Source organism: Hyla sarda, chromosome 10 (assembly GCF_029499605.1).
Source record: "Hyla sarda isolate aHylSar1 chromosome 10, aHylSar1.hap1, whole genome shotgun sequence".
NCBI lineage: Eukaryota > Metazoa > Chordata > Amphibia > Anura > Hylidae > Hyla > Hyla sarda.
Genome location: NC_079198.1, coordinates 33,098,625 through 33,122,463, shown reverse-complemented (window position 1 = coordinate 33,122,463; position 23,839 = coordinate 33,098,625). Strand labels below are relative to the sequence as shown.

At 41.8% G+C, this 23,839-nt stretch overlaps 2 protein-coding genes across 3 annotated transcripts; one reads left to right on the top strand and one right to left on the bottom strand.

The window, feature by feature from the left end:
• Positions 1 to 321: 321 nt before the first annotated feature.
• TFPT (TCF3 fusion partner) lies at positions 322 to 11,165 on the bottom strand. The gene is made up of 6 exons (XM_056542555.1): positions 11,026 to 11,165; positions 7,632 to 7,881; positions 6,042 to 6,112; positions 4,288 to 4,357; positions 1,788 to 2,030; positions 322 to 796 (listed from the first exon to the last, which is right to left on the bottom strand). Exons 2-6 carry the CDS (start codon positions 7,869 to 7,871, stop codon positions 662 to 664), a joined length of 759 nt encoding a protein of 252 aa, XP_056398530.1. The 5' UTR covers positions 7,872 to 7,881; positions 11,026 to 11,165; the 3' UTR covers positions 322 to 661.
• Positions 11,165 to 22,299, top strand: PRPF31 (pre-mRNA processing factor 31). 2 transcript variants are annotated; one of them, XM_056542552.1, is made up of 14 exons: positions 11,165 to 11,303; positions 13,350 to 13,536; positions 13,917 to 13,977; positions 16,468 to 16,551; positions 18,028 to 18,125; positions 18,298 to 18,404; positions 18,486 to 18,655; positions 18,761 to 18,918; positions 18,999 to 19,088; positions 19,264 to 19,391; positions 19,471 to 19,543; positions 19,978 to 20,106; positions 21,660 to 21,758; positions 22,033 to 22,299. In XM_056542552.1, the coding sequence occupies exons 2-14, from the start codon at positions 13,363 to 13,365 to the stop codon at positions 22,156 to 22,158; spliced, it is 1,497 nt and encodes a 498-aa protein (XP_056398527.1). In that variant the 5' UTR covers positions 11,165 to 11,303; positions 13,350 to 13,362; the 3' UTR covers positions 22,159 to 22,299. The 2 variants fall into 2 exon arrangements, with proteins under 2 accessions (XP_056398527.1, XP_056398528.1); XM_056542553.1 differs by having other exon boundaries at positions 11,274 to 11,389.
• The last annotated feature ends 1,540 nt before the right edge of the window (positions 22,300 to 23,839 follow it).

Here is a 23,839-nt window from a genome sequence, read left to right as displayed (position 1 = left end):
GCGGAGTACCCCTTTAACACGATTTGTCTTGGGTTAACCATTTAACAAGTCTCATGTTTTGGAGATATGCAAAGCAGCTCTCTGATGCCACTTTTTAGCGGTACCTTTTCCTTTAAGTCAGTGTTGTACTCTTGAAGTCTTTGAACATGACTGGGGATATATACCAAGCCAGAAATCTCTCCAGAAGGAAAGAATATCCATCTCTAGACATTGGTTTTGTGAATAATTTCCCCCTTGTCAGTACTAAAGAGGACTATTACCATGGGACCAAAGGAGAGTCTCACATCTATGATTCTCATGTACATAAACTGGACTCACAAATTCAATAACATCATGGAGCCTTTGTAATGTAACATTGAAATGCACTTGTCTCAACAGCTGTGAACGTATACATACAATCATTTCATAGTAAACATTAACACATACAGCAAGTATAAAATCAGTTAGTTCTACCCTATTAGTATTGAAATGGTGGCCTGAAAAGGGCTTAAAAATGTGTTACTTCCCCATACGCTGGAGGTGAAATGTCTTAGACTAGTCAAAGTAGTAAGTAGCTGGTGTGTCAGCAGAGGCGCCTTATTAGATCTTGCTAGGTAGAATGGTTGTGGTCCAGTACTAGGAGGCACAACACTTCCAATAGTCACATTATTTTCTTCATTCATCACTCAAAATCAGGGCAAGGTCCAGGGCTGGAGAACTTGGTGTACTGCAGAATCTTGTCCCGTGGGCTGAGAGGACGCCAACTAAGATTAAGCTCCTCATCTCCGTCACACAAATAATCTTCTTCAATCTTAACCTGCAACAGAGCAATAAGTATGTGAGAAATATAAGAGAGTTATGCAGACTCATCGGGGGGAATAAATAAAAACTATGAAAACTAAAACTGCCTGATTTTGCCCATAGCACATAACACAGCTCAGCTCTAAAAAAAATTCACATGAGACCATGCCCAACTGTAGGGTTTTTGGGGTGGAAATAGAAGCTGCAGCTCTTCTTTACAATCAATGTGTAATCTAAAACTGCCCCACACCTGTCCGCAGGTTATATGTGCATTACTTTACACAACTTATGGACTGGAGTGGCACTGTTTTCAGAAAAAAACAACTGTATTTTTATAATCATGCTCAACTCCATTAGGGTAGGGTCACACGTAATGAATCCGCAGAGTATTTTACGCTGCGGATCCGCCGGTGACCTGACCCATTTTGTGCCTCCAGCTGTTGCCATCCCAGTTTCCCCGCCTCGCTCCGCCCCTGGCCTGCTCACAGCGGCAATCCGCAACAGCTGGAGGCACAAAATGGGTCGGATCACCGGCAGATCCGCATCATAAAATACACTGCAGATCTGTTACGTGTGACCCCCACCCTTAAGGGTACGTTCACACGTACGCAGATTTGATGCGCAGGATTTTCTGCTGCAGATTTCAATGTAAAGTAAATGACTGAGCACAGCTTCTAATCTGCAGTTACAAATCCTGTGCAGGATCCTGTACGTGTGAACGTACCCTAAAGGGGTTTTCAATGTACAAAAGAAGATGGCCTTCTGTCCATCTTCAGCCTGTTTACAGCTGCTAGAGATGGTTGGTAAGCCATTTTTTCTCAATCAATTTTTTTTACCTCCAATTGATATTAACGGGAAGGGCACACATGACGTAGCACCGTTTAACTACGCAATTTATGTAACAAACAGCGTAGCTTACTGAGCTATGCCTTTAACACAAATCCCTTTAAATGTTACTTGGAGTTACACAAATTGTCTAGTTCTACTTGGTGATTCCATTGCTTTACCTGTGCTAGAAGTGGCTCTGATGGAAGAAGAGATGGGCTTATCTTTTTTCCATGGTCTTTCTCCTCTTTGAACTTTTTTCTCTTTTTGGCTGGGGGTCCTTCTACTAGAGGTGGGCTTTCTGGACTGGTGGCTTCTAAACCAAGAGGAGGTCCTGTTAAACACCTTGATATGTCCTCATTTTCTGGGGGTTCATTTTCCGAGTTTGCTGGGGTCGGTGAATTACAGGCTTGGTTTCCTTCATCCTGTAAAAATAAAAACTTCAGAGTTTAGTGCTCGGCAATGTTCCGAAGTCCCATAGAGAATAAATGGATCAGTGGTCGAGTATGCGTGCTGCCGCTCTGACCCCCCTTGATCAGCTAGTTATCCACTATCCAGTGGAAAGAAAATAACCCCCACTTTTATACAAATGGGTGTCTTTATCTTGGCTTGCCATATTTTAAGCTTATACTTAAAAAGGGGTTTTCCACCATCTCAAGTTTCCACTAGTAGTTGGTTACACTAGCCAACAATGAGAAGACTGCTTAGGGTCCAGCTTCTGGGACCCATCCCCTCTCTGATATAATACAAGACATCCATAGCATAAAAGGCATTTGTCATAGTTGCTAACAGAGGGAAGTCCCAAACTGAGGATCTTACTAGGACATCCATGTTCACTAATAAAAAATATTGATGAGGTGTTGTCTTATGGCACATTAGAAAAAAAAGTTAGCTGTATCTGCTCATTGTGAATGGCTGAATGTCAACAGTGTATGGGGATTCCTAACTCTCCCCCAACAGATGAAGTAGAGGAAGAGAAACATTGGGTCTTTTGGATATCAACTGCCTGAGCCTTTTATTCTCCTGGAGGTAACCCTTCCCATCGATAGGTGTAGATGTCTTTATTGTAGAAAAAATAAATAATGCTGCATACTACAGATATGAGTAAAGACTTGGAAACTTAAAAGCCGAGCTGTTAAAGGAGAACTACGGGATTGAAAAATGTATCCCCTATCTTAAGGATAGGGGATAACTTTCAGATCGCAGGGGGTCCGACTGCTGGGGCCCCCCTCGATCTCCCGTACGGGGCCCCGGCTCTCTGGTTAGAGAGGGCGTGTTGACCACGAAGCAGCGGCCGACACACCCCATCCATACACTGCTATGGGAGAGCCGGAAATTGCCGAAGGCAGCGCTTCGGCTCTCCCATAGCAGTAAATGGAGGGCGTGCGTCAGCCGCCGCCTCGTGCGGTGGTCGACACGCGCTCTCTATGCAGAGAGCCTGGGCCCCGTACGGGAGATTGTGGGGGGCCCCAGCGGTTGGACCCCCCGCGATCTGAAACTTATCCCCTATGCTTAGGATAGGGGATAAGATGTTCAATCCCGTAGTTCTCCTTTAATAGCTATTGGTCAATCGTTCATTTTACAAGAGCAATCTCTCTTACAAAGTTTTCAAAATGTTCTGTCCACCTCTAAAAAGAAAAAGACCATCTATCAAACCATTCCCCTTTTGGTCACCCTGCTCTTAACTAGGTCACTTGTCCATCAAGCCCAGATCTATGAACCCTCCTCTGCCTGAAGGGGTGCTCTCACTTGTCTTTGCCTGGTTGAGGACATAGCTGGAATAGAATATGTTTTCCTTCCCCATGATCACGTCTTTCAGTCCCACTGTGCTCTCACTTCAGGTTTTAAGCATGTATTGCACCCTCTTCTAGACAATAATATAATCATCTTATTTCCCCCTCAACAATAGGTGCACAGGAAGAAGTTTAAAGTGTACCTGTCGTTAACAAAAACGTTTGATATAATGTAGATAAAACTATAATATGTGTTTGTAATATCCATTGATAAAAAAAAAAAAATGCTGTCCCTGCAGCTATTCCCTGTGTGTTTCTGTGAGGAGACCAAACAAAGGAAGCTAGGGCAAGACAAGCAGGGATCTGTGCAGGCTCCGGACTTGTCAATCATCCTGATGTGTGAGCCAGGGGCATGTGACAGAGCCCTACTGCACAGAGCCCCGCCTGTCCTCAGTGTACAGAGCCCCGCCTGCCCTCAGTGCGCAGAGCCCCGCCTGCCCTCAGTGCGCAGAGCCCCGCTTGCCCTCAGTGCGCAGAGCCCCGCTTGCCCTCAGTGCGCAGAGCCCCGCTTGCCCTCAGTGCGCAGAGCCCCGCTTGCCCTCAGTGCGCAGAGCCCCGCTTGCCCTCAGTGCGCAGAGCCCTGTTTGTCCACCCACACTTCCTGTATTTCTTTAGAGACAAAAATATCCAAATTTTTTTTTAATCAATGTATATTACAAATTTGCATATAATGGTATTAGCTACATTTATATAAAAGTTTTTGTTAACAACAGGCACACTTCAAGGGTACATTGCACTTTTTCTTCATTACAGTTTTCTTCCAGCTGGAGATGCTTTAGCAACCCTATCTACAGTAACACAAAGAAAATAATCTAATGAGACCATGTGAAATAGCAACAACTATATAGTCTATACCTATTGCTTAATGTATTTTTATGATAAATTTTACCTCAAGTAGGAAAGTAAGATGGCTCTTTCTGTAATCATCTCCATAAGAGTCCAATATTTTCATTAGACATCTAAACAGACAATGAAAAAGATTATGAGATCTTGGCAAACCTATCACATATTATGTGTTCAGGCACCATCATATAGATAGCAAATAATCAGTCAGCACTGCAGTAAAGCTCAGCACATGATTGTAAAGTACATATGCAACAATTCAACATGCTGTATGTACCACAAATGTTATGAAAAGATTAAGGCTTAAAGGGGTATTCCAGGATTTTTTTTTATTTGACAATGCTACAGGGGCTGTAAAGTTAGTGTAGTTCATAATATAGTGTCTGTACCTGTGTGTGACAGTTTTCTCACAATTCTTCTGTGATTTTCACCCCAATTTAAATTTTTAGCAGCATACAAAATTACTGTTGTCTCAGATTTTTCCCAGGTTGCAATGCAGCCGAGACCTGACTCACTAGTCAGCTGATGACAGGGAGCCTGTCTGCTTCAATGGGTGGAGCGATCGCTTGGTGGGAGTGAGATCAATCTGCAACTAATGCAACAGCTGTAGGCACCCTGATTGAAAACCACAGGTCTTTTGAATGGATGCAGCTCATTTATGTTTCAATGGGTGGGGTGGCTGATATGTGGGAGGGAGGAAAATGGAATTCTGGGATTAGTAGGCAAAAAAATAAAAACTCAAAGAGGAATTACCAGTTTACAAAAGGCTAGCCACAGTGTTAAGGTAATCTCACAACATAGCCATTTATCCCCAAGACAAGCGCAGATCCTTCCTAAGCATATCCATTACTGTGTGGCAGGTACATACTAAAATCACCTTATGGTGGAGAACCCCTTTAAAGGTACACTGTGGTCAAGGGTTCTATTAGAGTACATTACCATTTTTTGCCATCTGAATACTGAACACCATGACAGAAAAATGACTCAGTAGAGTCCACTAAGCTATTGTTATGATATGTTGTTGCATTTTAATATGGTGTGACTTTTGTTATAGTTGGAAGCAAAAGCCAAGACGTGTACAGAGGCTGGGAATGGTGCATCTGAAGCAAATGACCTAATTCCAATGTTAGCCAAGTTCACATTTAAAGGGGTACTCCGGTGAAAACCTTTTTTCTTTTAAATCAACTGGTGCCGGAAAGTTAAACATATTTGTAAATTACTTCTATTAAAAAATCGTAATCCTTTCAGTACTTATTAGCTGCTGAATAATACAGAGGAAATTCCTTTCTTTTTGAGGACATCACGAGCGCAGTGCTCTCTGCTGACATCTCTGTCCATTTTAGCAACCGTGCATGGCAGATGTATGCTAAGGGAAGCATGGTGGGTCAGTGGTTAGCACTGCTGCCTTGCAGTGCTGGGGACTTGGGTTCAAATCCCACTAAGGACAACAATAAGTAAAGAGTTATTATTATTATAATGACGTCAGCAAAGAGCACTGTGCTCGTGATGTCATCAGAGAGAAATCCAAAAAGAAAAGAATTTCCTCTGTAGTATTCAGCAGCTAATAAGTACAGGAAGGATTAAGATTTTTTAATAGAAGTAATTTACAAATCAGTTTAACTTTCTGGCACCAGTTGATTTAAAAGAAAAAAGGTTTTCACCGGAGTACCCCTTTAAGCATGAGAGTATTCTTGTCACATGGTGAATTATAGGCAGTGCCACCTAATTTAAATAATTATATTATTGGGCTCCGGCAAAGCCTCACAACTACGTTTCTCAAGTGTGTACTTAAGTACCAACCTTCTTTCTTGTTTCAGCTTTCGTGTTATTTTCTGAACTTGGTGAAGTCTGTTAAGTATTCTTTCGTTGACCTGAAAACAAACAAACAGCAACTTCCTATAAAAACTTGGTGCTAAATATCTATGATGTGGATTATGTAAGATTCCCATACCCTGTATTGTCATACTTATCAACCAATGATTGTTGTTACTGTAGATATGTTTAAGGGAAACTGACAGATGGATTAACCCCACTAACCTGAATATCCAGGTGATTAATGTGGGTGGACCCTGACTAAAATGATATACCGTATTTTTCGCCGTATAAGGGGGGGGGGGGGGGTTGGTGCGTCTTATACGGCGAATACACCCCTATTGCGGTGGTCCCTGCGGTCATCAACGGCCGGGACCCGCGGCTAATACAGGACATCACCGATCGCGGTGATGCCCTGTATTAACCCTTCAGACGCGGCGATCAAAGCTGACCGCCGCGTCTGAAGCGAAAGTGACACTAACCCGGCTGCACCGGGAGGAACCTTACCTGCCTCCTCGTTGTCTGCTCCGTGGCGGGATCCCCTGCATGGCCGGCGCTCTCCTTCGTCGTCATCACGTCATCGCGCACGCCGCCCCGTCATCCAATAGGAGCGGCGTGCGTAGTGACATGATGGCGGCGACGGAGAGCGAGGATACCGGGCAGCAGAGACGTTCCGGAGCGACGGGGACACCCCGGGGACGTGGCGACAGCAATGGAGAGCGACATCCAGGGCAGCAGTGACGAGCGGTGACTGGTCCGGAGCAGCGGGGACATGCGAGTATAACCTCCTATACCAGTGGTCTTCAACCTGCGGACCTCCAGATGTTGCAAAACTACAACTCCTGGCATGCCCGGACAGCCGAAGGCTGTCCGGGCATGCTGGGAGTTGTAGTTTTGCAGCATCTGGAGGTCCGCTGGTTGAAGATCACTGTGACCTATACTTTACATTGTATTCTAGATTTTCCTCATTTAAAATTGGGTGCGTCTTATATGCCGGAGCGTCCTATAGGGCGAAAAATATGGTATTCTTTACCCCAATCCATTTGCAATATGCCAATTAACTGCACCAGGGGCCGGTCTGAAGTCTACCTGCCCCTCTGATGCCATCTCCTGAGTCCAGTTCGTGCTGCCCTGCTCATCAAGATAAAAGGAGATTAATATTGATGAGTGGGGCGGCACAAAAGAGACCCAGGGGGCTGATCCCCTGTGCTCCGACATGTCCATTCACAGAGCACTCACATGGGTGAAGGGTCCTCCAAGAATATTCATGAGGTGGGCAGGCATATTGGAGCAGAGGGGATGGAGGAAGAGATGCAGGAAATTTCGGGTCCTGCCTCCCTTACCCAGCGATTAACATATTAGCAATATGGGTCTATGTCTGGGACTGGACCACGGATCAGGGTAAGTAATTACTAATTTTAATCTGGTTCACCAGTACTATAACCCTGTGTATTGGGTTTAGTGCAGGTGAACCGGCTGTCAGTTCCCCTTTAATCTCTCTAAACTAATAATTCAATGACCAAATCATTTCGTAATTAATAGATAAAGATGTCAGCCATATTGGTGGCATGTACCGACCTGTTCAATTTCTTTACAGCGACGATTCAGGGCAAGGAACTTTCTCTTGCTGACTTCTCTCATGCGCTGCTGAGCTTCCTCTTCCTCCTCATCTTGTATGTTATCGCCATCAAGGCCGCCATCTACAAACTCAACCTCTGTTTCCAATTCACTTTCTAAAATGTTACCACCGAATAGAGGTGGAAGAGCAAGCTCAGACCCAGGCGGTACAGAAAATTCTTCAAAGTTTACGGCAGCCATAAAGGCAAGTCTAGGACACACACAAAGAAAGAAAAGAAGATATTTAAGATTTGAACATTATACTATACTACTATAGTCTACTATAACTTACAATTTATTGGTTGGCTCTGTATGGTGTTTTTTTTTTCCTTTTGGGCCAGTGTGCCACTAGTATTTGAGCAGTATTATGGCAGCATACTGTATGTGGAAATATAATTTATCTTACTGTCTATTTGCTACCTATATACCAAATTAAACACGTTTGTAAACATTCTTTATTAAAACATTTCTAACCTTTTTTGCTTCTGTGGTTTATATGTCATTTACTTAGTGCTGCTGCTGCTAAATTTGACATAAATCTGTCCAAGCACCGCTTCTGTTGCTGACAAATCTCTCCTCTCCTGCTACCATCTTTTAGGGTAACACTGGGCTAACACTTCAGACCGCTGTTATCCATACAATCTATTTCTGCCAACAGGTCTCTGTCTCCCCCCCCCCCCAACACACACACATGTCTTATTTGCCCGCTTGGCCTGACTAAACATGCATCATGCATGTGTACTAAAAGGGGATAGGAGATTAGGCTTCTACCAGACATCTTGAATGGTGGTTTATTTCCTTTCAGAACAAAAAGATTGCTAATGTTAAAATCAAACTGCTGATCTTTCTATCTTCCAAGGATGATAATTCACATAGGCTGTAGACAGGAAGAAAAGCACACATAGGGCACTTTGTAAGGGAAGGCTCCCATGCGCTGTCCAGGAATGAAGCTGTGCTGATACTTGATATTCAGTGAAGGCAACAGCATCCTGGGAACTTACTCCTGACATCCAGCATGTATTACTGGGAGGGACACCATCAAAAGAGAAAACAAACTGAACATGCATGCTGCAGCTTCTTTCACTCGCTATGGGACTGACCGACCTAATCAAGTGCAATGCTCACCCTGGGAACAAAAGATCCCATGTTCATCTGATTGGTGGGGGTCCCAACTGTCACACCCACACCAGATACTTATCTTGGGATAAAGCCTATAAAAGGGGTTTCCTACCTTATAAAGTGATGACATATCACCAGGAACACTAATGCTTGCATCCAAACTTTCTAAACCTTGCGATCTTCAGCTCCAGCAATGGGAGACAATGTCCAGCAAATTCTGTGCATGAGCCCTTTTCTAATTAATATGAATTATGCATGGAACTCTTTGAGCGTCATACGGCTGCCTCAGCAACTATAACACCCATTATGGCCTGTGTTCCCCCTACTCTGGTGCTGAAGATCACGTAGGCCTGAAACTTTGGATGCACACTTTAAAGGATAACCCTGGTGAAATTTTACTAACCTTCGGCTGGAACCGCTCTCCCGTCCTCTGGCCCTGGTCTTCATCCGGCTTTTGATGCCCGACACATCCCACTGTGGCTCAGTTAATCACCGGGCGCAGCAATGTCCTGCCTCGGATGTTAATAGGCTGAGCGGCAGTGTCATGTAATGTGCCCAGGCACCAGGAAGAAGGCCAGAGGACAGGACAGCGATATCAGCGGCACTAGAGGAGCGGCGGAAGAGAAGTTTAAATGTAATATTTGAACCTCATTATGCTGAATGAAAAGATTACTGCCATTAGAGAGGACTCTGTTGACCGTTTTGAAGAGGTGTGGGAACCGTGGCTGACTTCCACGCACTGTCCCAGTATGTCTCATTGCTTTTCCTTGTATTAACATAATTTCTCTTTCATTCCCACCCCGAGTGAACAGCACATGTCTCATTCTTACTGGTATGTAATACCCTGATTGCTTTGCATTTCATGTGTTTTTTCTATGCCTAACTGTACGTCGTGTGCACCATGTGTTGATCTGTTTTGTTGTCGCTTGGCCTTGTAGCCCCGCGATTTCGCCATCCTTTTGGGATGACTTGTTCCTTTGTTGTGCTTTCATTACCTAATAAAAGCTTAATGGTTTGACTGTTAAATGTATTATTTGTATTTCAGCAGCCTGAGCAAAGTGGATAAAAATTTCACTCACGAAAATTGCTGATCTCAGTGCACAGCCATGTTTTTAAGCCTCATAGAAAACGGAGGAGCGCTGGTTGCGTACACACCCTGTGCTCCAATTATTATGGGGACAATATTCAAACATTCTTATTATCAGTGGGGGGTCCCAGTATACAGACCCCCGATCAGCTTGTTTTCCTCTATCCTGTAGACAGGGGGACAACTTTGGCAGTTGGGAATACCCTTTCTTGCTTTGCTTATAAGGAGCAATTATTTAACTTATCTTTAGTGTGTCAGTAGTCATGATACAGCATTTCTTTAAAAAAAATAAAAATAAAATAAAACAGCATAATTTAGGTTATGCGTTCGAGGAACACATCGAAATTGTATGATTGTATGCCATCAAATATTACAGCGTAGCCGTGGCGGATATATCTTGTTCATTAGTTGAGCATAGTCTAGTAGTGACCAAGTTTGGTCCATTTCAGAAGGCATACCGGTAATTTCCAGGGCATTTAAACCCGGGTTGCGACACTTTGGGGGTCCCACAAAATAACACGTTGCCTCCTGAAATGGACCAAAAATACTCGCTAAACAGTATATGATTAGTCTATTGAATTCTATGGAGCCATAGAGGTCATGCCATAGTATGTGATGGCTTATGGATTAACCATTACCCTGACATATACGCCAAGCACATGCTCCTTATCGAGTGTGAACATAGCCATTTATCTTCACAGGGTGGGGGACACTGTGGTCCCTACTACAGCCACAAATGGAGGGTTTCCCAACCAGAGTGCCTCCAGCAGTTGCAAAACTACAACTCCCAGCATGCCCGGACAGCCTTTGGCTGTCCGGGCATGCTGGGAGTTGTAGTTTTGCAACAGCTGGAGGCACCTTGATTGGGAAACACTGCCCCCAATGGGTTGTTACCTAGCCAGCCCTGCATGGCAGATATAGTTCTATAAGAATACAGAGAGAGGAACTGCATACCTGCACATGTAGGCAGATCTGCCATTCAGCAGCCTGGGAAATCTGAGTAACAACTGTGAATATTTGCAGTGGAAAATTGTTCAACCCAAAACGACACATATAAGAGACACAACATCAGTGGATTCATCATAAAACACGGTGTCACCCGAAGACATTTATAAGGAGGAGTCAGTTCTCCAGTATTTCCACACATACCTGATCACATTATGCGGTTCCTTCTTTCCAAGCACAACTGGCTATAAATACTTCTGTTACTTTACAAATAAAGTTATAATATACAAAGGGACCAACAGACCAATCAGCGTGCCCATACCGTTCACTCTAGTGACGTAAGGCGCCTGCGGACCAATAGAAATGATAAAGGACGCATTTAGCCGTGCGACGGCTGTTTTTAGTGGGTGACGTCATATTTTCGCGCCTAAGCTTCCGGTTCTGTTTGAAGCGTCGTTTCTTGTCATCTATTCCCGGACTCGGTACGTCTGTGTGCGTGAGGGTACAGTGCGGTATCGTTGCGGGCGTATTTTTTTGGGGCAAACACTAGAAGGAGGACACGGGACTGGTTGGCCCATCTTTATATTCTCTAGTCATAGTTTTACCTTGATAAACCTATCCTCCATCTTTAGAATGTCGTCAAATATTAGTGGAAATGTATATGTTTTGTATCTGACTTAGAATTATCATAACTATAAACTATATATATATATATATATATATACACATTTCCTTTGTGTGTATTGGAACTAAACCAAAAGGGAGGGGAAAAAAAAGCAAATTGGACATAAGGTCACACCGAACTCCAAAAATATTGGCACCCATAACCCCTTAAGGACGCAGCCCTTTTTCACCTTAAGGACTGAGCCCTTTTTTGCAATTCTGACCACCGTTGCTTTATAAATTAATAACTCAAACGCTTTTACCGAATATTCTGATTCAGAGATTGTGTTTTCGTGACATATTCTACTTTATTTTGGTGGTAAATTTTCAGCGTTGCTTGCATCCTTTTTTTGGTGAAAAAACCCAAAATTTCATGAAAATGTAGCATTTTTCTAACTTTGAAGCTCTCTACTTGTAAGGAAAATGGATATTCCAAATACGTTTTATTTTTATTCACAAATACAATATCTCCATTATGTTGGCATCATAAAATTGACATATTTTTGCTTTTTGAAAAAATTAGAGGGCTTCAAAGTAGAGCCGCAATTTTCAAAAAATGTCATGGAAATTGCTAAATCTGAAGGGACAGATGTTACAGAACTACAACTCCCAGCATGCCTGGGCAGTCTAGGCATGCTGAGAGTTGTTGTTTGGCAACATCTGGAGGGCTACTGTTTGGGCACCACTGTAACAGTGGTCTCCAAACTGTTACCCTCCAGATGTTGCAAAACTACAACTCCCAGCATGCCCAGACAGCCTTTGGCTGTCTGGGCATGCTGGGAGTTGCAGTTTGGCCTTCCTAGTGGTTGCCACAGTAAAGATCACTTTACTTTCACTTCAAAGTAGAATTAGTGATGCAAAAAATTAAGCCATCATAGAATTTTAGGTGAAAATTTTAGAATTATGATTTTTTTTAAAGTTTAAAGGGTACCTCTCATCAAATAAACTTTTGATATATTTTAGATTAATGAATGTTGAATAACTTTCCAATAGCATGTTAATGAAAAATATGCTTCTTTCTATTGTATTTTTCCCGATCAGTCCTGTCAGCAAGCATTTCTGACTCATGCTGGAGTCCTAAACACTCAGAGCTGCCAGCCTGCTTTGTTCACAGCCAAACAGGCTGGGAACAAAGCAGGCTGGCAGCTCTGAGTGTTCTCCTTTGTGAACAAAGCAGACTGGCAGCTCGTAGTGTTTAGGACTCCAGCATGAGTCTGAAATGCTTGCTGCCAGGACTGGTAGGGAGACCCCTAGTGGTCATTTCTTCAAAGTGGAAAATTAAATAGAAAGAAGCATATTCTTTAATGTATGCAGAATAACTTTCCAATTGCATGTTATTAATCTATAATATATCAAAAGTTTTTTTGATGAGAGGTACCCTTTAAGGAGGAAAAAATTGAAAGTGAAAAAAACGGAAAAAAGCCCGGGTCCTTAAAGGTTAAGATCTCTCAACAGATGTTCAATGGGATTTAGATCTGGACTCATTGCTGGCCACTTCAGAACTCTCCAGCGCTTTGTTGCCATCCATTTCTGGGTGCTTTTTGACATATGTTTGGGGTCATTGTCCTGCTGGAAGACCCAAGATCTCGGACGCAAACCCAGCTTTCTGACACTGGGCTGTACAGTGCGACCCAAAATCCATTGGTAATCCTCAGATTTCATAATGCCTTGCACATATTCAAGGCTGGGTGGCCGGAAGCCAATGTGCAGGGAGAAACCGTAAAGGGCCACATTGCGGAACTGGCGAAACAGGCCTTTTATTTCCAGGTGTTAGTTCCAGATGTCAGATCATAGTTCTATGCCATTACTTTACCTTTTTTAAGTATTTAAACTAACTACAGGAATTTTGTGAATTAATATTTCAGATCGCAATAAAGCATGTCTCTGGCAGATGAGTTACTGGCTGACCTGGAGGAGGCAGCGGAGGAAGAAGAGGAGAACTTAATAGATGAGGATGACTTAGAGACAATAGAAGAAGTACAGGAGGATATGCAAGTGGACCTAAACGCGGAGTCCGTGAAAAGTATAGCAAAGTTATGGGACAGTAAACAGGTGACTCTCATAAGCATGTAAAAGAATCTATTTTTGTCATATATTTGATACCAACATGATATGAAGTGGGGTTATCTCTATATTATAGCTCGTCACCTCTCCACAGGATAGGTGATAAGCATTTTTTCAGTGGGGTCTGTGAAAGGAGCGAGTGCATACAAACTCTCTATGGGTATGCTAAAGATAGCCGAACACTGTAATTGCATATCTTAAACAGTCCCAGCAGTGTGTGTACTTGAATGACATGCCATCCAATGAGGCCAGTGAATGGCTGCAGGGTGCCCCAATGTGTCATCAGGAAGGAAACTAGTGTGCTATGTTATTACTGTTTACAGACTACAGAGTAATTATTAAAATCCTTACCTATTACTATGTTTTAGTTTTCAGAAATTCTGCTCAAGATTGATGAATATGTCAAAAAACAACCAAAGGATTCTGAAGGTATTGACAAGTTGAGGTGTTGTACTTTCCTGAGGAGGGAAATATGAGATGTTGGTAAAGGGGATTTATTTATACTGTACAATGCTAAGGGTTAATTTACACACTACAGAAAGACATTAAGTAGTTTCCCAGAAGCATCTGCTTTTAGCAGCCGCCCATTGCTGTCAATGGGATTCCACTGCACATCTCACACTTTGGGCCATGCCGGATGGTTTCTGGAGGGCACAGAGCATTGTCCTCACAAACACACTTCTTCTCTTCTACCGACTGGAAGCGTAAAACGGTCCGACCCTTCTGCCTGACAGCTTTGTAACACTGCTGACAATCGATGCTGGATTAACCTAGTAACATAGTTCATAAGGTTGGGGGGGGAAAAAAAAAGACGAGTCCATCAAGTTCAACCTATAAACCTAATGAGTTCCTACTGAGTTGATCCAGAGGAAGGCAAAAAACACTCATACTAGAGGTAAAAATTCCTTCTCGACTCCAAATATGGAATCAGAATAAATCCCTGGATAAACGTTCTGTCCCTATAAATCTAGTATACATAATCTGTAATGTTGTTCTCCAAAAATGCATCTAGACCCCTTTTTTAAATTCTTTTACAGAGTTCACCTTGACTACCTCCTCCGGGAGAGAATTCCACACTCACTTCTCTCACAGCAAAGAACCCCCGTCTGTGCTGGTGTAGAAACCTTCTTTCCTCTAGACGTAGAGGATGCCCCTTTGTTATAGATACAGTCCTGGGTATAAATAGATCATGGGAGAGATCTCTGTACTGTCCCCTGATATTTATACATAGTTATTAGGTCTCCCCTAACCCTTTTTTTTTTCCTAAACTAAATAACCCTAATTCTGATAATCTATCTGGGTACTGTAGTCCTCCCATTCCCCGTATTACTCTGGTTGCCCCTCTTTGAACCCTCTCTAACTCCACTATATCTTTCTTGTACACTGGTGCCCAGTACTGTACACAGTATTCCATGTGTGGTCTGACTAATGATTTGTACAGTGGTAGAATTATTTCCTTGTCGGGGGCATCTATGCCCCTAATGATGCACCCCCATGATTTTATTTGCCTTGGTAGCAGCTGCCCGACACTGGTCACTACAGCTAAATTTGCTGTTAACTAAGACTCCCAAGTCCTTTTCCATGTCAGTCGTCCCAAGTATTCTCCCATTTAATACATAATCCCAGCCCGGATTTTTCCTCCCCATGTGCATTACCTTCCATTTATCAGTGTTGAACCTCATCTGCCACTTCCCAGCCCAAACCTCCAACCTATCCAGATCCATTTGTAATAGTGCACTGTCTTCTCTTGTGTTTACCGCTTTACAGAGTTTAGTATCATCTACAAAGATTGCTACTTTACTGTTCGCACAATCATTATTTATTTCCGTTTCGCCATAGATTTTTGGATAAAATGACTGTCACTGCAAAGTAGAATTGGTGGTGCAAAAAATAAGCCATAATATAGATTTTTAGGTGCAAAATTGAAAGGGTTATGATTTTTAAAAGGTGAGGAGGAAAAAACAAAAGTGCAAAAAATGGAAAAACCCGTGGCCCTTAAGGGGTTAATATATTTGCTTTTTCATGATCCCTGTTTATAATTCATTTTTTTTAAAGGGCCAACACTTTCATTTTTAACCTTTTTTCTATTTATATAGTTAAAAAAAACATATTTTGATTAGTTTTACTCTGGCAAGGAGTCTTTCCAAGTAGTTCTACATGTTATAGTATTTCCAGTAACAAGGCTGACAAACACCTAGGTGCAAGGGGGAAATCCATAGTCTGATTTATTCGAATACCAAATCTGTGTTTAGGAGAGAGGAAAAAAAAAATAAAATGGTAACACATCTTGGCGGTTACAACATCCTTCCTCAGGCATGATATGTATCAAACAAAATGTCAGTTTTACACTAAATCTAAAAAAAACTCTCCTAGTGAAACAGATGACTTCCTCGGAACTCCAATCAGCAGCATAAAACGTGGCATGCACAGAAGGGCCCATTGCATTCCACAGATCAGAACTGGAATAAGACTGTCACCCAACCCTAGGGGATGCAGGAGACCACATCCTCAGTGAAAAGCACGGTTCATGCTGTCAGCACTTCAGTCTGCTGAGGATGGAGGGCTGGTATGCATCGGCAACTTGTTGGCACGTTCTACCACATAAGAGCACATTACAACACAAAACCTTGTGGGTCCAGCTTCTTTAACCCTTATAATGGCTGATATCAGCAAAGGAATATAGCCACTGCAGAGGAAAACCTGCCTGACCATCAGAACAAAATTCTCTTCCCATAGAACAGGGACTATTATAAGCAATCAGAATATTGGGCAAATTAGATGGTCTAAATGGTTCTTATCTACTGAAACGTTCTGCGTTTCTATAGTGTCCTGGATGGGAGTTAATACACTTAAACAAGAAGTTATCTGGGCGTTACATTCTGCTATTGAGTTTCTTTTAACTTTATTTTTTAATTGCAGTTTTGGGACCTGTGGAAGCAGCTCCAGAATATAAAGTGATCGTTGATGCAAACAACTTGACTGTAGAAATTGAAAATGAATTGAGTAAGTTTGTTGGGATAAACTAATGTTTAATAAGGATGAAACTATTTATATATAATTTTTATCCATTCATGCTGCTTGTGACAAACTTTGACCCTTCCATCAGCACCGTGCAACAGAAACCTAGATTCATTTAACAAGGCAATGTTTTCTTACTGCTTAGTGACCCGATTTTTGCACGCTTGCTCACTGGAGTCTCTTTTCCTTAGGTTGCAATGGCATTAGAACTGGTCTGCTGTTAGAACCATTACACCTAAGCACAAATGGGCTACCAGTGTTGGATATGGCTGCAGTTTGACTATGCACAGCCTGTTTATCAGAATGATTCCGGACATCCTCCACTGACCCCTTTTTGATCAACTAAATGTTTATGTCCATAACATCCCCTTTTGCTGGATAGTTTTCCTTAACACCATTTTCTGTATTTTAGGCACTCTGGGGCCATGTGTCTAATATCCATACAGTAAAGCTCCAATCATCAAAGCTGCCAATAAATGTATATTTACACTGGTCAGAGATAAAATGGTTACTGATCACTGGCTACAAAATTGTTGTGATGCTGCAGCCAGTCACTGGCTTCTGAGATGTCATTCTGCAGGTGCAACCATGTTTACAGCAATATCACAGCACTTCTAAAGGTTTTTTTTTTTTTTATAAATTTTTTTTTACCCTGGTCCTATCCTGTGTGAAAGTTTAAAAATAAAATACTTAAAACTTTTAGCCCAAAAAATGGTGTTCAGCATTAGACATTCACTTCAATGGGTCACTGAGTTTTCTGAAAACTTGTCATGCCCTAGGGCAGTGATGGCGAACCTTTGGCACGCGTGCCACAGGTGGCACGCCAAGCCCCCTCTGTGGGCACGCGGCCACAGGCCCCCGTCGGTTACCTCTCTGCAGTCCCGCGGTAGCTTTAAAAACGCAGGGACCGCCGGGAGGTAGAGCACGCAGGGACGTCACGTCGCTGACGTCCCATGCGTGCGCCCGTAGAGCGGAGCATCGGGGAGGACCAAGGATGACGCGCGCATGGTAAGTGACCAGCGGGACGTCATCTTCGGTGTTCCGACACAGACATACAGCCTCCAGCCATACACTTTATATGGCTGGAGGCTGTATGTCTGTGGGGGGACACTGCCTGTCTAATGTGGGGGAACTATACTGCCAAGCTGTGTATTCTGATTTAATTGCCGTGCTGGCACTTTGAGGGGAAAAAAGTTGGTGTGCATTACGGTTCAGGCACTCGAGCTCAAAAAGGTTCGCCATCACTGCCCTAGGGACACGTCAAAAGTTATCGGTCAGGGTCTGAACCCAACCAGTTGCCAAAACGAGCCTGGAAAAGTCTGCACAGAGTTTATTGCTGCCATTCTGAACATATTTGGTACTTGGTGTTTGCAATGAGATGCTGCAAATGCATACATTTTAAAAGACCAAGAGCTTAGCAAAACTGTACTCTTATACATTGTTCTATTTTTCCTTGTTTAGATATAATCCACAAGTTCATCAGAGACAAGTATTCAAAGAGGTTTCCTGAGCTAGAGTCTCTGGTTCCAAATGCCTTGGATTACATAAGAACAGTTAGGGTAGGTGATAATGTTGATGATTATAAATTGCTATATAATATCTTCATGTCACATAAATCAAGCAATTGACAGAATTGTATTTTTAACATAAATACATTGTATGAAAGCAGATATTGGTGTCTGAGTAGTTTTAGTATTTATCCAACTTTTAATTTTTTTTGTTTTCTTCCAGGAGTTGGGAAACAATTTGGATAAATGTAAAAACAATGAAAATCTTCAGCAAATTTTGACTAATGCAACGATCATGGTTGTCAGTGTGACTGCCTCCACTACACAGGGGTAAGCCCATATAGTGCAGTGTTAGCTATGCTTCCTTGTATTTCCTAATCCGAGCATTGGTGTGTGTTGCTTTATATACAGACAGCAGCTGACCAATGAGGAATTAGAACGCATTGAAGAAGCATGTGACATGGCGCTGGAACTAAACCAGTCTAAACACAGGATCTATGAGTATGTGGAATCTCGCATGTCCTTTATTGCTCCCAATCTCTCCATCATTGTTGGGGCATCCACTGCAGCTAAAATTATGGGTAATGTGCACATACAGTTTTTATATGTAGATAGAAGTCTGCGCAGACAGCACTTAATAGGCATAGGTCTACTAGCATCAGTAACTTTAATATGGGTCTCTTCAGGTATTGCTGGTGGTCTTACAAACCTCTCGAAGATGCCGGCCTGCAATATCATGCTACTTGGAGCTCAAAGAAAAACCTTATCTGGCTTCTCTAGCACATCTGTCCTACCTCATACAGGATATATCTATCATAGTGACATTGTCCAGTCATTACCTTCGGTAAGCAGTGGAGCACTTTGTTTGTGTTGTAAAACTGTAGTGCTGATGGCTGTAAACTGTTTGTTATCATATTATGATAGGACTTGCATCGTAAGGCAGCACGGTTGGTGTCTGCAAAGTGCACCTTGGCAGCACGAGTAGACGGTTTTCATGAGAATCCAGATGGAAAGGTCAGTCTTTTGTTTTTGGAATCTTTTATTCTTTCTGTGCTTAAATGTAAGATGCCATTTGAAATAAGAAGGGGCTTGTGTTTAGTGTGACTAGATGTATAGTTCCAGCAATGCAGATTTTTTTTTTTTCTTTTTTCATGATATATAAACTAGTTTGTGTTCGTATGTCTTACAGGTCGGCTATGACCTAAAAGAGGAGATTGAAAGAAAGTTTGATAAGTGGCAAGAACCTCCCCCAGTCAAACAGGTAAAACCTCTGCCAGCACCTCTTGATGGGCAGAGAAAGAAACGTGGAGGCCGCAGGTGAGGTGTCCTTTTCTTTGTGTCTGTCTAATCTAGATCTACTTCGCTTTTATTTACACGTTACATTTTCTTGCCTTAGGTACCGAAAAATGAAAGAGAGACTTGGACTGACAGAAATCCGAAAACAGGCTAATAGGATGAGCTTTGGAGAGGTGAGCATTGCCTTCCAACTCTGCTTTAATCTTTTCTTGTTTATGTAAGTAAGGGTACCTCAAATGATGACATCCGGATCTCCCTATAGAAATTTAAAAGTGACACTGGAAAAGCTGGCTGTCCAGATAACCGTTTAACTTTTCACCTCTATTCCATCATTACTTTTAAACTTCTGGAGGCATATGTGGCCGGTATAGTTGAAAGCGCTCCTTAAATAAATTCATATTCTGTATGTTGTCTTATTTGTATAGAGCCATAGGGGCATGCTTTGCCATCAGTTTTCATAATAACTTACAAAACCAAGTATGTGTTTTTTTTTTTTTTTTTTTGTATATATATTTTTTTTTTTTTGTCTAGTCCGTTTAAACTTTGTCCTGAGTATAGAGCAAAGGAAAAAAAAATAGTTTTCATGATTTTGATTCTCCTTTTTTAGATTGAAGAAGATGCATATCAGGAAGATTTAGGCTTCAGCTTAGGACATCTTGGAAAGTCTGGAAGTGGAAGAGTACGGCAAGCACAAGTTAATGAAGCTACCAAGGCCAGAATCTCCAAAACGTTACAGGTAAAATACCTCAATGATGGTTGTATGTTTAAAGTACTAGCTAGTCATCTATATAGGCCATTTAGATAGACTTAAGTGCTCTGACCTCCTATTGACCGCAAATACAGCTTTTTACAACAGCTCAGCGGTCTTTGTGTATAGAGCAGACTAGTCAGCTGAGCGATCGCTATGCTTCGGGTATCAGCTGTATATTACAGCTGACACATGGCGGCATTATACTTTAGTTTGTTCTTGTCAGTTTAATCCTATGCAGGTTGTGATTAATGGCTATTGCAGTGAGTGAACTGACATGTGCCACACTACACAATCACGAGGTACCAATCTGTTACTCTGTCAGCCGGAGGCCTTCTGAAGGCTTCTGTGCCTGCCATAGTCAATTCACTAAGTCTGTCTCCGGCAGACTCTAATAGTTGAGCACAAATTGAACTGATCCATGCAATACAATAGCTTTGCAAAGATCAGTATATGCAATCTGTCACCCCCTTCCTATTTAAAAAAAAAAAAAAAAATGCAAGAATTATAAAAGAAAAGGTTCTCTGGATACATTTTCCAGCGTAGTGTGGTGGTTTTTTTTTTTTTTTTTTTTTTTTTTCTAGAATGCTTAGATTATACTGGTAGATATCATTCACATGGTAAAAACTTTTAGCACTTTACCCTTACGTGGCAATTGGTATGTGACTAATATTGGAAATCATTTTCAGAGAGGGGGTGGCACCATTTTCTACCACACCAGTTGACACCAACCCTAGCAACGCCACTGGTAAACAGCCTGTCAGTTTCCCTTCAATCATCGAATTACCTGATTAAGGACAAGTAATGGGATGTTACATGTTGGCCAAACTATTGAATTGCAGAGGAATTATATTTTTTAAGGGAACCAGCCTTTACTTCTATTCTGCCTGAACATTGATGTGGTCCCCAGTGGCTATTGCCAGCCTTGGTTGATGGATCACTCCTAATTTGTTGATGGATCACCGTGACTGTGCAGTCATAAAACATTAACATTGATCTAGAATACTAGGGGAATTTATTATTGGTGTAGGTAAACTTTGTCCCTCTCTTTATTAAATGGTGGCAGGGCATTTGATTTTGCGCAGGTACGCATTTTCTAAAATTTCACTTCAGGACTCTATTTTCTATGGCTTACTTGTGTAAAATTTTGCTACCTTTGAACCTATTGTGCAAAACTTGTGATTGGTTACCACCTAGAAAAGTATAAAATTTATGATAAATTCCCCTTTTATGTTTTTAGTTTTTTTTTTTCTGTATGACTGACATTAATGGTCTATTCACACGCACAGTATTCTGTACAGATTTGATGCGCAGGATTTTCTGCTGCAGATTTCAATGTAAACTGAATGACTGAACACAGCTTGAAATCCTGTGCATCAAATCTGCATAAAGTCTGCACAGAATACTGTACATGTGAATACACCCTAAAAGTAAAACGGCAAGTTAACTGGCTTTTGCCATTTGTGTAGATTTAGTCGACATACACATAAATTGCACTTTTAAATGAATTTCACATTATCCTTCAATCCTATTTTTATTAGCGTACACTTCAAAGGCAGAGTATGGTTTATGGAGGAAAGTCCACAGTAAGAGACAGATCTTCAGGTACTGCGTCAAGTGTCGCCTTTACTCCTCTCCAGGTAAGCTCTGTTGCGTAAAAACTTTCACTGTATATTTTTAATATGTACCATATGTATAAAGAAAGTAACTAGCCTTTTTATTATTATTTTTTTTTTTCTTTAAATCTGCCCACACTAGGCCTTGGCTAAATTAATAAAAGAATATATATTATATTAACGTAGGCTTCTGCAAAATGGTTACATATTCATTTAAGGTGATGTTTTTTGGCTGGTCAATACCTACATGATCTATATTCCTTTAATTTCATTGACATTGTGCATTCTATTCCTGCAGGGTCTGGAGATTGTTAACCCACAAGCTGCAGAGAAGAAGGTAGCTGAGGCAAATCAGAAATACTTTTCCAGCGTGGCAGAATTCCTGAAAGTGAAGCATGAAAAAAATGGCACAATGACACAATGAAGATGCAAGTTTCATGTGTTGTATTCATTGGGAACTTGTCTGAATGTTGCACTGAACACCTATTGACTGTGGGTTAGATCAACACCTGCCAGAAACAGGGACAACATAATGGGTACTGCAGGATGTAAATTAAATTTTTTTTTTTTTTTTTTTTTTTTTTTTTAAACCTAGCGTAGCTTCTATCAAGTGAAGAGGAGTTCCACATTACAACTACTCACCTTGTCTTCATCCTGGAAACAACTGGCTCTATAAATGTGAGAGCATGGCAGCCAATATGATAGGAATGTCATTTGTTTATATATATTTTTTTTTTCTTTAAATGTGGTATTTTCATATCTGTATTATTGAATAAATAGTATGGAATTTTACCTATTGAGCAGGTTTACCCAATTAATGCTGTCAAACTGGCAACCAGCATGGAGCAATCTTAACCCTTTAAGGACTCAGGGTTTTTCAGTTTTTGCACTTTCGTTTTTTCCTCCTTTTTAAAAATCCTAACCCTTTCAATTTTCCACCTAAAAATCTATATTATGGCTTATTTTTTTGCGTCGCCAATTCTACTGTGCAGTGACAGTCATTTTACCCAAAAATGCACGGCGAAACAAAAAATCATTGTGCGACAAAATCGGAAAAAAACGCCATTTTGGAACTTTTGGGGGCTTCAGTTTCTACGCAGTGCATATTTCGGTAAAAATTACACCTTATTATTCTGTAGGTCCATACGGTTAAAATGATACCCTACTTATATAGGTTTGATTTTGTCACACTTCTGGAAAAAAAATAATCACTACATGCAGGAAAATTTATACGTTTAAAAATGTCATCTTCTGACCCCTATAACTTTTTTATTTTTCCACGTACAGGGCGGTGTGAGGACTCATTTTTTGCGCCGTGATCTGAAGTTTTTATCGGTATGATTTTTGTTTTGATCTGACTTTTTGATCACTATTTTTCTTTTTTTTTTTTTTAATGGTATAAAAAGTGACAAAATGCGCTTTTTTTGACTTTGGAATTTTTTTGCGCATACGCCATTGACCGTGCGGTTTAATTAATGATATTTTTATAGTTCGGACATTTACGCACGCGGCGATACCACATGTTTGTTTTTATATTTTTTTTACACTTTTATTTTTTCTATGGGAAAAGGTGGGTGATTCAAACTTTTATTAGGGAAGGGGTTAAATGACCCATAGGGACCTATAACACTGCATACACTGATCTTTTACACAGATCACAGGTGTGCATTAACACGCCTGTGATCAGTGTTATCGGCGCTTGATTGCTCCTGCCTGGATCTCAGGCACGGAGCAGTCATTCGCCGATCGGACACCGAGGAGGCAGGTAAGGGCCCTCCCAGTGTCCTTCAAGCTGTTCAGGATGCCGCGATTTCACCGCGGCAGTCCCGAACAGCCCGACTGAGCAGCCGGGTCACTTTCACTTTAGAAGCGGCGGTCAGCTTTGACCGCCGCTTCTAAAGGGTTAATACTGCACATCGCCGCGATCGGCGATGTGTGGTATTAGCCGCGGGTCCTGGCCATTGATGAGCGCCGGGACCGACGCGATATGATGCGGGATCACGGTGCGATCCCGCTTCATATCGCGGGAGCCGGTGCAGGACGTAAATATACGTCCTGCGTCGTTAAGGGGTTAAAGTATATAACAGGCCTCGTTCACACTGCTG

Excerpts from the sequence above, each read along its gene's own strand:
- TFPT (XM_056542555.1), bottom strand. The coding sequence starts at position 7,871 with ATGGCTGCCGTAAACTTTGAAGAATTTTCTGTACCGCCTGGGTCTGAG. Across the intron at positions 4,358-6,041 it reads AAGCTGAAACAAGAAAGAAG|ATGTCTAATGAAAATATTGG; the intron begins GTTGGTACTTAA and ends TTGTCTGTTTAG. Across the intron at positions 797-1,787 it reads CAGAGCCACTTCTAGCACAG|GTTAAGATTGAAGAAGATTA; the intron begins GTAAAGCAATGG and ends GCTCTGTTGCAG.
- PRPF31 (XM_056542552.1), top strand. The coding sequence starts at position 13,363 with ATGTCTCTGGCAGATGAGTTACTGGCTGACCTGGAGGAGGCAGCGGAG. Across the intron at positions 18,656-18,760 it reads CACTGCAGCTAAAATTATGG|GTATTGCTGGTGGTCTTACA; the intron begins GTAATGTGCACA and ends GGGTCTCTTCAG. Across the intron at positions 19,089-19,263 it reads ATGAGAATCCAGATGGAAAG|GTCGGCTATGACCTAAAAGA; the intron begins GTCAGTCTTTTG and ends TATGTCTTACAG.